The sequence below is a fragment of the Danaus plexippus genome, chromosome Z (genome assembly GCF_018135715.1).
Source record: "Danaus plexippus chromosome Z, MEX_DaPlex, whole genome shotgun sequence".
Classification (NCBI taxonomy): Eukaryota; Metazoa; Arthropoda; class Insecta; order Lepidoptera; family Nymphalidae; genus Danaus; species Danaus plexippus.
The window spans coordinates 3,278,697-3,293,332 of NC_083559.1; the positions used below are offsets into that span (position 1 = coordinate 3,278,697).

Here is a 14,636-nt window from a genome sequence, read left to right on the forward strand (position 1 = left end):
AATCTAAGACCAAAGTACAGTCACATGAGGGCATCGAAAACTATTACTAAAAATAAAAGTATCGCCATAAAAAAAAAATCTCATTCAAAAAGGACGGTTGAATTTTATATAGTTTAGCTGCAAACTGTACTCCGCTCCTAACCATCAAAACAACAGAAAAATCAAACTGTACAATACATAAGTACATTTATTACATTAAAAATGTTTAACTTAATCACATATTTGGTTTTACTTAATATAAACATGGACATAAAACTATGGCAAGTAGAGTTCATCATCAACATATTACATTTCCTGTTAATAAAAATATTAAAGACATTATTCCATGATTTAAAATTAAAAAAAAAAAAAACTAGTACATAAAATAATAACAGTAATGATAGACCAAACCGTTCTGTAACTACCCGCGTTGAATACATACAGCAGGTGAGCAGAAGTCGTCAGCTGATCAGTGTTTATGTGAGAAATACATTTAATACCAGCTACATTAATATATAGACATCGTCGACATTTATATAGATATAGAAGAAAAAAAATTAATATTAATAAATTTAAGATTCATTCACAAAAAATTTAAAACATCTAATACAGTATGTTTTTTGGAATATATATATAAATTATCACTTTACCATACTTATTGTTAGACGTAGAATACGTCACACATACATATATATAAATAAAAAATGAAAAATAGTCTTAAAGTATAAGAAATCATTACAATTAAAAAAATTAATCGAAGAGCACCAGTCACCATCACTCACTCAAAACCACGTGTAATGATATACAAAAAGATTTCAAGATTTAAACAGTTAAATGTATATGATATTATAATTACATCTAATACGCGCTAATATTGAGATAATGTATTACGCTAACGATGATTTAAATTTAAATTATTCAATATATAGTATAGTAAATAATTTAAATTTAAAATTAGACAACTACTAAATGTCGTACATTCATTAATTTACTTTTTTTTTTCACATCGTCACCACTAATGACACTAATACCTAAGTAGATTATATTATAAATGTCATACATATACGTATTCTAAGTAATATAAACATCAAATGTATTAAATTCTACACCATGTATTAAGACTAAAAAACGCAATTGAAGTATATATATATATATATATATATATATATTAATTAATTATTAAAATTATTACCAACACTGGCAACACAATCTTCCTAATGTCAACAAAAGATTACTTATAAAACAATTACACATACGCTTGAAATAACAACAACAGTACGCTTATTATATGTTTGTATCGTCACACTACATACGGAGCGTTGACAGTTTTATCATTCATCAATTCGCACATTACAGCATCAACGTAGGTTAATGAAACAAAAACGGGTAACGCTTCGTATGCAGCGACGACGCAAACATATAATAAGCGTACCGGCAATAATAATATAATAGAAAAAATATTCAAATCATTTCCAAACAATTCACTGTATTAAAAAAAATATATATATTTATCATAACGTAAATAAATCTATACAACACAACAGACAACTGCGTATATCAATAATTTTACTTAATAAAAATGACGAATTAAAAACGACCCTCGAAAAATATCACATACTTTTCACTTAATGGGACAAAAAAAAAACAAAATAAATATAAAAAAAAAAAAAAAATACTAAGAGGCCCAACGGAGAAACGCGAAAATCTATGATGGCACATTTAACAGTACGATATACAACGAATACCACGTATACAATCACTACGTATTAATATATGTATGGAATATATTATTCATATCAATTTTTTTTTTTCTACCTAAATTATTTTTTTTTCCAAACCAAACATAACCCATAACTGACGGAAGATTAATAGCACATCACATACAAATTTCGTCTAACCAGTGACGGAAACGTAGGATCACAACCATTTGCTATGGTTGGAATTTAGATGATGCACTAAAACGACAAATTTATGTATACACATATACGTTACGCAGAATAGCAATAGACAAAAAAATGTCTCAAAGAAACAATAGACAAAAAAAAAAAGACATAATATTGCACGAAATAATAAATTATGTTTATATGAAATGGTAACTTAATAAAAGTTGTGCATAAACAATGTTTATTATACATGAGATCCGGTATGGCCGGCCATTTGACCTGCCGTATGGGTTCCCCTGTGACCAGGACCCGTGGTATAGAAATCGAGACGTACACCTAATTACAAACCTTGGCTCGTCGGACAACGTATTTGGCATTCATTTGGTTTTAATAATAATGTTGCAATATCAGAGCTGAGTTTGCTTATAAAAACGATACCATTCAGAAAAATCGATTAATAATTATTCGCAATAATAATAAATGCCGTTTACGGTAACTGTCATTTGTTCCGTAACGCCAACGAGATGTTTAACGAACTGTGGCAAATATATTGTGGCGAATGCGTTGTGGCAAGTTTACTGTGGCGGCATGTTGTGATTTTGCTGGTGGCTCGTCTGCGGATAGCTTAGCTGTCTGTTACCATCGTACATGATGGACGACCGGTTCGGCATTTGCTCTGGATTCGTGAACGGATCCTGGACCTGTGGAATCTAATCGTTTAGACATCACCGTATACTTATTATTATATTTACAATTATATAACATATATATCTATATATATAGACGAGATCTAGTTACAATCTAGCACAAAATCTAGATTTTCTAGATGAGAAACATACTGTCCTGCTTTGTAATTACAGTTGAAATATCATTTTTTTAATTATTATCAGAATTACAGTAATTGTTTATTTTAATTTGAAACTGTCAGATCATACTGAAATAGTATTCGCGCCGTAGTTGCCAGTCCAAACCTAGTTAGGGATAGAGTTCACCAAAAAATATTTTTCACCACAGATATAATATATGAGTATAGCTGATAGCGGTGACACTTGTGAGATAAAAATTTTAAAGTTCACATTTATTCTACCAATAAATTATAATAGACTCCCTTCGAATGAGACAAATCAAAATGGCGGATGATCAGGTAGAAACATAATGAGATCTAAGATTTTCGCGAGTTTTATTCATTTAAATGAAACTAGTATTTTTCGGATGAACTACGCGTGATTTTATTTTTGTAAAAAACTACATACATGCGAACATGTCGTCCGTCCGTGATCACGGTTGCTGAAAAGTAACCGAAACTTCGGGAGCATGTAGTTTTTTACAAAAATAAAACCACTCGTAGTTCATCCAAAAAAATACCAGGTTCATTTAAACAGGTAGAAACATATTTTATATCTTCGACTTCGAAACCCAAAATTTTTTGGGCTTAGTTTTTCATTTGGAATACAACTTGTTTAACTTTTTAACATGCCAGTTACATGTAAATGATTTTAGGGTATTGTATTTTTCATGACGTATGTGTGTAATTGTGTTTTAGCATTCGTTTGAGTTTTTATCTTCTATAAACAAAAGAAAAAAATGGCATAAATCAAGAAATCAAATTAACAAAATAATTATAATGTCAAAAATATTATAAAATGAGGGTGCAGAATTTACCTTACGGGGTTTTCAGCACAGCTGGACCGAGTACGGCAACGTTATGAGAAGAATAAGTATGCTGATATAAAAAAAAGAATGATGACCACGTTTCGGATATGATCACATGACCACGGGTCATATATGATCACGTGATCATATATTACCAGAATACAGATTCCTCTGGTTGTATATGTGTGAACTCACGTTGATAACCGGCTGCAGTATACCGAGCCTCGCGAACAGCAGCTGTTCCTTCACCTGGCGCAGCTCCTCCTGCTGCCTCACGATCATCTGCTGCAGCTCACGATGGGTTCGCTGCAACTGCTCCTGCCACCGCCACTAGCTATCACAAAGCACCACACCACGCCCTCTCCACACACAACCACAACCTCACCGACGACACCCACGCAAAGTTCGGGAAGGAAATAAAACCAATGAAACAATAGAAAGCAATCGCAAAAAAATAAAAATAACAAACAAATCGTACTTTAATGATTATATTAACGACCGTTTTTTTTTCTCAATAATTTATTCTCTGAATCTATAAAGTCTCCGTAATCTTGTGATGTTTGATTCTTAATTCAATCTCTAGTACATGTCATATTTCATCCACACTTTACACATTACACTTTCAACGTTAGTACTAAGTATTCTATGTTTGTGTTCCGAGCGTCTGTCCACCAGAAACGTGTAAGGTAGAGGAAAAGGCGCAGCTGATGGACATCATTTAAGCACAAAAATTATATCCATCCAGTGTTATATTCAAAAAGATTATTTGTTTTTCATTTCATGGGACCATCTACGAGCTGGTCTGCGCCGTTGAGGATAATTTTGGTGTAGGCTTTCGCTTTTCCCATATATGTATGTAAAAAATTTCTCTATATGTATTTTTACGTCAAGGTATGGTATCTGATATATTTATTGCTTCCGGCTGCGACCAGGCCACGTTTCTGGTGGATGAAGCTCACAAGAATCGTAGCTCACCTGTAACTGGGCCTGATCTTGTGCGACTATAACCGGTATGGGTGGTAGAGATAGCGGCAGTACAGCGGGGACGCCGACAGCGCCCACGTAGGGGGCGGGCTCCAGATATTGAGCACCAATACCGTGTTGCGGCACCAGTGCCGGTTCAGGTAACCTCTGCAACTGGAATATTTGCGATACTATTTATTTATGGGAAAACACGCAGCTCTTATTGCAATAAATTAATACGCAAGATCAAAACTATTTGCCAGATAAGTTGCCACGGTTATTTTGACACGGAGTGTATCATTAGAAATACCTTCCTTACATTAAAAAATAAACAAAAACAAATATAGTAAGAATATTAACGACGAGGAGTATCAGACAAAAATTTTACTACAGTAATCATTTATGAGGAAAGCAAAAACAATAAAACCATAAATATATATACAATAATAATAATAATAAAGTACATCTGAATCTCTTTTTAACGTTTGATTATTTAAGGATTGTCCTTTAGACTATAAATAAAATCAAAGATATTCAGATTAAAAATTTCAATGTTAATATATAAATGTTCATTATAATAATATGGTGCTTGCAAACAAATTTTAAAACATTCCAATAGTTGCTTTCGTGTCCAATCCTTTTTGGAACTGAATTTATCCTATAGAGAATTACTGCTCTATATCATGATCATCAAATAGTTTTGGAAGTTTGTCATCAATCTGAACAGTCCAAATAGAGATAGACAAATTTTTAAGTTTCAGTTTGATTCACCAATATATGTTTGGTGTGAACTTTATCTATGGCAACTGTAACGAAAATTACGTAACTGTTTTGGTGGAAGCGATCCCATAACAATATCTTTATATTAATATCAATTGCTCTAAAACAGCAGTTTAGAATATGATATTAATTAATAGCTTAATATTTGAGTTTCAAGGTTTCTTTTGTTTTCAATTTGCAACACACGATTTCCTTGATTTCGAGACAAATCACTGGCATAGGCAGTATTATCCATATAAAATATGTTTAATAAACTATTTCGGGCGCTGTCTCTGTTTGTCTGTGTGTTTCATTTTAGTGCGGTTTACAACAAAAAGTTATGTAAAAATGCAGTTTGTTTTATTTCAATCTCATCATAAATAAATGCAATTGTCGACAATAAAGAAACTAGTCTAAAATGTATTCAATCACGAAGTATACTATTCTGAAAATAGAGAGGGATGGCAATAGAACCATCTCTTTCGATCTTGATTAACCTATAACTGTGAAAATATATGGTAATCGAACATTTTTATGATAATAATCAGCGGCTCTCTTTATGGTATAGGTTAATAAAAGAAGAAAACTAAAATAACTTGCGAGCTATTGAAGTACATATATTGCAGGTACAGAACACATTAAGTTATAGGCCGCCTATCTTTAGAAAGGTTGGACTCGCGTCCCGACGTTAATTAACATAGAAAACTGCCGTCTGTCTTGAGATAAAGGTACGACCTTTCGACATATCAGAACCTCTACCCTCGGAGCGGGTAGAAAAATAACTAACGGGAAGGATACGACAGTGTTGGAGTATATATATAACAAATTCTCAATAGGAAATCGATTCAGCAAAATCATTTATCAATAACTACAACTTTCTTTGGATAATCGGCAAAGTACAGAAGAATATAAACCTGAGGCTCATTTCCAAGAAAAAATGTTTGAATGCTTCATAAGAAAGGACCAATTGAGCAAAATTCCCTTTACAGTACAAACAGCTGTTTGAAAGCTATTATATGTTATAAGGTTTAAGACAACGTATATATATGAGACCATTAGGTTAGAAATTGTAAGAGAACTTGTTTAAAGTAAAAAAACTAGAATATTGTTCATATTATTTGATATAGATATGCAATCAAAGACCAATTCAGAAGAAATGGACAAGACAAAACCACTGTTAGGACACGTCGAACACCCAGAAACATTATAAGGTGAGCACATATACAAAATTCGCTAAAAATTGTCACAAATATAAAACCCGCCCAGCCTCACAGCTGTAACAAAAAACGAGAAATCCGTTAAGTACATATTAGGTTTCCAAGACACCGATAATCATTGGCCTTAACTCCAAAAAAACGACAAATAAATAAAAGAAACAACAAATTCAATGAGCAAATGAAAAAATAAAATGAAACGCTATTATAAATACTACATACCTCCTGAGAGCTATTCCTCTGCGAGGATCGAGATCCACCGGATACGGAAGTTGTGTCAGAACCAGTTGTGTACAGCAGGTAGGATGATCGTGGTGGCCATGTGGCACTCGCTGTGGTGATGGCAGTTCCAAGTGTGGCCACCGTCGCACTTGTACTGCCTGATGTGGCCGCAGACTTCACCGATGCCAGCTGATAAAGTTTCTTAGATTAGTCAAATAAACATAAGGTTCAAATAAAATCAATTATGTAGTTTTTGCTGTATTTGGTCTAGTCCAGGTTTAAATACATATTCTCTGACACTTATGAAACCTCTCCGCAATAGAATGATTTTGGAATCAGCGTATTATTATTTAAATTTTATGTGATAAAACTAAACTAAAAATTAAACTACAAGAGACACTACTATCACGTTTGATATAACAGAACAGATCATATTTCCTCATATAATTTGTAATAGTAGTGGAGCTATTGAAACTTATAAACCTTGGACATAGAATTATATGAGGTGGCGAAGGCGTCGCTTGCCTCTGACATATATGAGGGTGATACGGGCACCATAGCGTCCTCAGTGGAAGGATCCTTCAAAGACGATCCGTTATGATCGCAGTCACGAACAGACTCCTCAGTCTCTGTACGCTCCTGTTTTGTGCTTTTTATTATATCAGCATAACTGAAACCGTGATTATAAAGTTTTAATATCTCGCAAGGAAATTAGATTATCGATTTACTTGATTTATCAGTCTTCACTATTAAAGCTATGTAGTTGACTTTGCGTGAAGAATCTTAAGGTTAGATGGTATATAGGTATTTGATGATTTCTCTATGTAGCAGTTTCTGACTAATATGTGGTACATATATCATAGCAATTATTCAATCAATACCTAACGACTCGATGAGTGCAAACAACGAATTCGGGTTTAGAGTTCCACTGATGGTATGTTATATAAAAACGTGTCTGGAGCCAGATCCACTGTTGACCCTTGGTCAGAAACCTATAGTAGCACGAAGTCAGCTCGCCCTTTTGCATCACTAAAAAAAGAACAAGCGTTTTACATTCTATTCATGGTATACGCTTAACCAGATCTTATAGTGTCTGATGTAGGAAAAAACGCTAACCAACAAAAAAAAATACATCGGAATAGTTTTTACAAACAGTAAGACTATTATTATTTTATTTGCAATTATTAGCTCTCATCTACTTTAATAACAGTAACAATAAAGAATTATCTTGATATTAAGTTCGATTCTTTTCGTAGTTTTTATTTAAAATTACGTATAAATTTAAAGATGTGATGTTATGTTTCAAACGAAACGTGTAATCGACTCACAGGCTTCGTGACAGGACACGACCTTCTCTAGATCATCAAAATGGTAGTAATCGTATCCTGATGTGCCTAGGACTTCGAATGGCAAGTATCCTATGATGGGAGGGGCGCGGTGGTCCAAGAACAAAAACTTCCACTCCAGGCTGTGGCGGGATGTGAACTCGCTACGAATAGTATCCACGAGAGACACGTCGCGAACTAGCTGTGGCATATACAGCCTGCCGGTGCATACGAATAGTAATCTTGAAAGAAATAAAAAAAAACCGTTATACAGCCGATGTCAAAAAAAAGAAATCTAATAGGACATCTAAACTACCTTTCCTTCCTGTGTTTCATAGGACATTTGCAAAAAAAATCGATTGGATAAAAAAAACTAAACAAGTTCCAGCACTAACATTTTAAGCACAGTCTTCAATTGATCACATTAGCTTTTTTTTGTGACTGGTATTATTTAACCAATTTTTATTGTTCATTATACAACACAAATTTTTCCACACCTTTGAATTTCATTCGGTTATTCAAAAGGACAGTGCTTTAACAATTGCTACAATCATATCAGGCGGCTCAAAAACGTGCCACTGTTTTTCTTTCAACCACAACCTTTCAGAATGCCAAGAAATTCAGATATATATATACATATATAAACTTTTTGGATTTACTTGGCGGTTTCATAAGAGATTTCTTTCAACGTTTAATCCTTGAAACTTTTTAAAAACAGACAATGAAAATGTTATTCGCCATAACTAGGGATTTCTTGAAATGTTTTTTTTTTTCTTTATATAAGCAATTATTTGATTATATTGAACAATATCAACAGAGTTATTCTGAACATCAGGGTTGATATTGTAGACTTTCTATAGATATACTTATATGTCCAGAAAGCTTAGCACAAGTTTTCATCGTCATACTTTTAGTAAGCATACAGCTAAATCTTTTAAAGATGATTTCTAATCTTATGCTCCTTATTTTAAATCAATACTCAATTGCGATCCCTACAACTTATACATATATATAAGATACAGAAAAATCGAATAAGGACACGGTAGTTCAATTGAGAAAGTGACTGGGACTATACATTCCGTTAGTCGCGGGTTCGAATTGCTTGTAGAAGATATATTTTTTTTTAATAATCTTACCTCGATTCGTGTTCATCCTGATACGAATGATGGCCGTTCTCATTCGACTCCAGATTTTTACCTGTAAATTTTACATATAATTACTGAACAGAAATACAAACATTTGAAACACTGTATACGGCTTCGCAAAATTCTTATTCAATCTTTTAACTGTAAAGTTAAATCCAGATCAATAATCTATTTCTGTCTTTATAATTTATATATATATATATATATACACATCTGTTAAACGTTACTTCATACCAACGACAACATAATCTACATATATAATATTAAGTATGTTATATATTTTAGGTAGCATTAGTTATAGTTCATACTTACGGAAGTGGCCATCGAATTGGACCAATTCGTAGGTTACTTCATCTCTGAAATCTAATGTTCCCCTTTGCAGGCGGCAACGGAAGCTTATAGGATTATCTGAAACCAATTCAAATATATTAACAGATGAAGATAAAAAAAAAAAAAAAAAAAAAAAAAAATAGAAAACATAAACTACTTCATGTCTAATAAGATCTAAAACTTTCGCGAGTTTTATTCATTTAAATGAAACTAATACTTTTTCGGATATACTACGCGTGCTTTATTTTTGTAAAAACTACATACTCCGAACGGTTCGGTTACTTTGTGATCACGGTTGCTGAACACTTTTCTCATCTGCCCCTGATCACGGTTGCTGAAAAGTAACCGAAACTTCGATCCTATTCTATCCGAAAAAAATGTTAGTTTCATTTAAATACTTTATGTCTAATACGCTACTATTATTAATTATACGCATTGCCTTATATTCTAATAGCTGTGCTATATTATAATAAAAAACAAATCATTTATATATACACCCAAAATAACAACTGCAATGCTATTCACCGGGCTGATCTGTGAATCTGAGGCGTCAGCCAAATGCATACAAAGCAAAAACATTCAAATCGTTCCAGCCGATTAGGGGTTCGGTGACATACACACGTACAGTGCAATTATATAATATAAGTAAAGAAGATAGATATATATATATATATATATATATATGGATACATTGATTCCAACAAAGAAATTTATCTCATTAGGTACACAACATTTGAGGTAACTATATTAAAAATCTCATAACATATTACGTCACAGTATTTTCATTCCAATTTGTCAAGCTGCAAGTATTACGATATTAATAATGGTATTCATTTCGCATAACGGCAGCCGCATGACTTTAATAACGCAAGTCCGCAGAACCGCACGGGGAAATGCTTATGTATCATAAATAAATTAAAAAGGAAAACCTCTTCAATATTACGTAATATTCAATTACAAATACGTAACCCTAAGCTCCTTAAAAGTGCATACTTTTTGATTAATCAGCTGAGATTGTATTTTGGTCTGATATTTATATAACATATTATTGGATAATTCTTTTGTTAGAATGTAAAAATTTATTACAGGAATCGAACCTGTCGTGCAACAAACATAATGGAAATAGAATAGATCAAAAATATCATCTATGATGCACACGATATAGGGCTTTGCTATGATCTTAAGTGTATAATTAACACAGATTAAAATTTAAACAAAACAGTAGTTTAAGAATTAAAATGATAATGTATTTTGTTTGTACTACGTCATATTGAAATTATGCTCAGCATTCATGCAATGTGATGCTTATTTGCATGCGTGATACATATAGCAAGTAATAGTAATTATAATTGCATAAGCGACAGATAATGCTCAACAACAGTTTTGAATACTGTGATTTTTTATACATAAATTATAAAAATCACATTCGCATAATCGCCAAAAATACTATGCAAGCTGATAAAAAACATACAAAAAAAATCTTCCACATAAACCAACCTAAGCAATGCTTTTTCCTACAAAATGACATTGAAAACGTAACACATATCTTAGAATCAAATGTTTTTAGACGGAGCAAATTTTATTTAAGAAATAATTACATTATGAAAATCTATTAGCAGTTATATAACAAAACAGAAATACTGATGTAAAAAAAAAACATTACCTGTCGTCACAACTTGGGTCGGATCAAGGGTACCACCATTTTGCAAAATGTTGTATAGATTTGGACGATCGTCAACAAATGCCAAATCAAATATACTTTTATTGATAATGTCTCCCTACAACAAGATATATATTCCATTATATACCAAACAAAATAGTTAAGATGTGATAAAGCATCAGATTCGTAATATTGTTTACCGGAGTATGCCCTAGCAAAGATGTCACACTTTCCGATACATAGTAAATGCAACCGCTAGCTGAAAATACCATAACAAAACCCTCCAAGGCCTCCAAGACTAAGTAGGTGAATTCCTCATTAGATAAGAAAGCCGGCTTCCAATCTTCTTGGACATCATGAGCTCGTGATCGCACTGTTATCTCTGAAATATCATTATAAATAATTTTTTTAAGAAATTTATCTTCCCCAGTGTGAACCTATGATGCTATGTCTGCTGAAGTTTCATGAAAAAATTGTCATTCAAAAATTTTTCTCACCATTATGGTTCTTTAAGAATGATATAGTAGACTTAAGAACAGTTGATTTATCCATTTTTCTATTATTTGTTGATACCATAGAACCGAGTTCATTGACAAGCATGTTGAACTGGTCTCTCCTCTTCTTCTCACTAAGATTGCGAGTTCTCCTTCAATTAGGCAAATTACAACTATTAAAATATATATCCATTTAAGCCTAATATACCATCTTTTAAAAACACTACATAATTCTACTCCTATTTATCATGCTATCTCAAAATATGTACAAAGTTAATATCTAATTAGCCATTCAACCAATAAGTGTAATCTTTTGAATAGTTGAAAAGTAAGAAAACTTTGCAATAGCAAACAAGAATGTTTGAATTTATTTGGATTGTGTCAATTCTTTTAAAATCAATCAAATCTTTAAGCATGTAGTTTGTGAATTATCTTGTAGTTCTAGCAATAGTCAAAAGTCCCTTGTGGTGATAATAAAACAATGTGATATCAAAATGAGGAAATGCTTTAATGAAAATCAGGTGACCCGTATCTTTATTCCCATCCAATGTGGTACTGAAATTACTATAGCATATTTTAGAACTGTATTTATAATCCATTCAGAGCTCAAACCTATGATTTTTCCTATGGTTTTTCTCTTTTATCTGTTATACAACAGTCTATAACAAATGTTAAGAGAATGTGTTCAAAAACAACTGGACCAATATGTGTTAGTTTTTGTAAGAATATTTTCATGAATTTTATTACCTAATAGGATTCTGATATGAAATTACAGCAAAATTTTTAGTAAAAACCCCTACTTATTCGATTCTTCTTGTTTTATCTCATCTATTCCCAGTACCTACATTTTATTTGATATAAATATTTTCTTATTTTTTTGTAATTTTAAGTCTAAGTCAAGTCTAAAACAGAATTCTTTATTACAATTAGCATTTTCCCATAAATTGCGATATGGTACGGACAGTATTAAACTCCAAAATTAAGAAAAAGGAACAAACCTTTTGGTGTCATCTTTATCATCCCCGTCGTCATCCATGGTGTAAGCAACTTCTTTACCAGAAGATATCAATTATACGATAAACAAGACACTACATATCAATTTAGTTCATAAAATATTCCAAAACTGCGACAAACAAATCACTTTATCATCTTTTAACAATAATCCACCCCGAAATAGGCGTAACAATGAAAATCTTTCCAACGATATTCGGAATTTAGCGAGAAACTGAAAATTACAGCCCAATATCGATAACTAGGGCTTAAGTAAAATAAATTCTAACGTTTTGTACCTGTGTACCAAAGGAATGGCGATTGGCGAATACGCCTTTTGATAATTATTATAATCTGTTACGTGCAATGTGCTGCATTCTCGAGGGCCAATTCGTGTGTACATCGATATAAATCTCGATGTTGTGTTCCGCTTTAGAAAAATCGAAACACCTCGTCTATGGTCAATGTGACGACTATAGTAGGGATAATTATTTGCTTTTAATAAAATTATATGTTTAATACATAAATAATGTTTAAAATGTAATATCTTTACGTACAGTTATTGAATTTCAATGTTGTCTATATAAGAAGTTTCAATCCATAGATTAAGAAAAATCGATTAAAAATATTTTTCGGATGGCCACACCTACAGTGACGAGTTCATGGATACGCTGTGCCAAAAATCAATATTCATAAAAATAATTATTGAAAAAAAAAACATTAAATTTATATGTTACTAATTAAAGTCAATCAATACTATCGCAAAACAAAAATCATATACCAATATTATAATATAATACTCCTGAATAATAAAAATAAATTAACAAGCACACACAAATGCAAATTAATTTTATTTATACTTTAAAAGAATTATATGAAATTACAAACCACCCCCAGGTCTCTACTCAACGCCTGCAGAGCACACAAGAGGGCGTTGTAGCCCACTTCGAAAAAGGCTGCCTTAAAATTAAATTATACATGACGTTAATGTTAAAGTCACAATTGTAACTGCCATATCATAAAACCTGCATTGTAGATATGGTAAAAATAATATATTTCTAACATAAACTGAAAAATTCTGTAATGAAATTGTAGAAATCGTAGAAATATGTTGAACAAGTTTTATATAATTACATTTTCCACGATTGGGTTGCAAGAAAAGATATATCTTTAGGGTTCATTTACTTTAACAAAAATGGAAATAAATTAATACTTAAACAAGTGGTTAAACCGAGGTTACGTCATTAAAGATTTAATTTTAATTTTTTGAAGAAGAAGCTTTGGAATATCTTTGGCTGGTTCAATCGATTTATACGTATTAAATGTCGTGGAGTGCCGACGTAGAGATTTTTCTGTGGTCCATAGTCACGGTCGTCGTAAGCAATACAAGCTTTATTTTACAGTATACTTCTGCTCGACTTTATTAACAACATAAACTACTATAAAAAACATCCCAAGTCCTGCTAAGTTCTGATGGTGATGCCAAATATTAGATTGGAATTAAAGCAGAGCTATTAAAAGCGACTGGCATACCTAATAAGAATATTACCCCTAAAAAGTTATTCAATTCTGTTGTCGTAGATGAAAATCTCGTATGAAAATATTTCGTGCGTTTAGTGGTGGCAAAGTTGGGTTGCTCTTTAAACATGTACGCTATTTTATTGGATAACTACAGAGGTGTTTTAGTTTTGAGACTTTTTTATAAAATTTTTTTGACAGTTTTCACAAACCGTCTCACACGTAGATTGGAAGACTTTCCGTCACCTCTACAAGCTGTATGGTATAGATAATCTACTTGGGGTATGAGGACGTGGACCTAATTAGCTGGGAAGAGTTTCGATCGTGCCCACATTGTGGCGTGAAGCAGGACTCCGCGAAACACACAATGGCGTATCCGTCGTGGGCCGCACAGCGTTATGCATTGACCTCTGTGGTGGGTCCCAGCTTCTCACTCCCGAGCGTCATCAACGCCATGCTCGGAAGCATGGCAATTGTCCTTTTTTCGAAGATGCTATCACG

The 14,636-nt window shown here is 32.5% G+C and overlaps 1 protein-coding gene across 5 annotated transcripts; it reads right to left on the reverse strand.

The window, feature by feature from the left end:
• Nucleotides 1-169: 169 nt before the first annotated feature.
• Nucleotides 170-12,963, reverse strand: LOC116777439 (circadian locomoter output cycles protein kaput). Of its 5 annotated transcripts, none has more exons than XM_032670982.2 (13): nt 12,626-12,961; nt 11,631-11,779; nt 11,334-11,515; nt 11,137-11,251; nt 9,456-9,551; nt 9,135-9,195; nt 8,002-8,240; nt 7,555-7,702; nt 7,199-7,343; nt 6,674-6,862; nt 4,491-4,652; nt 3,711-3,833; nt 170-2,563 (listed from the first exon to the last, which is right to left on the reverse strand). In XM_032670982.2, exons 1-13 carry the CDS (start codon nt 12,661-12,663, stop codon nt 2,438-2,440), a joined length of 1,773 nt encoding a protein of 590 aa, XP_032526873.1. In that variant the 5' UTR covers nt 12,664-12,961; the 3' UTR covers nt 170-2,437. The 5 variants fall into 5 exon arrangements, 4 of the variants coding, with proteins under 4 accessions (XP_032526873.1, XP_032526872.1, XP_032526871.1 ...); XM_032670981.2 differs by having other exon boundaries at nt 3,711-3,827; nt 7,157-7,343; XM_032670980.2 differs by having other exon boundaries at nt 7,157-7,343.
• Between the last annotated feature and the right edge of the window lie 1,673 nt (nt 12,964-14,636).

What these genes read in the sequence shown, in the direction of transcription:
- LOC116777439 (XM_032670980.2), bottom strand. Translation starts at nt 12,663, where the DNA reads ATGGATGACGACGGGGATGATAAAGATGACACCAAAAG. An exon ending in CGTGTCCTGTCACGAAGCCT is followed by an intron (nt 7,703 to 8,001) that starts GTGAGTCGATTA and finishes TTCTTTTTTTAG; the next exon opens with TGATGCAAAAGGGCGAGCTG. An exon ending in CATATAATTCTATGTCCAAG is followed by an intron (nt 6,863 to 7,156) that starts GTTTATAAGTTT and finishes AAACTTTATCAG; the next exon opens with CTGGCATCGGTGAAGTCTGC.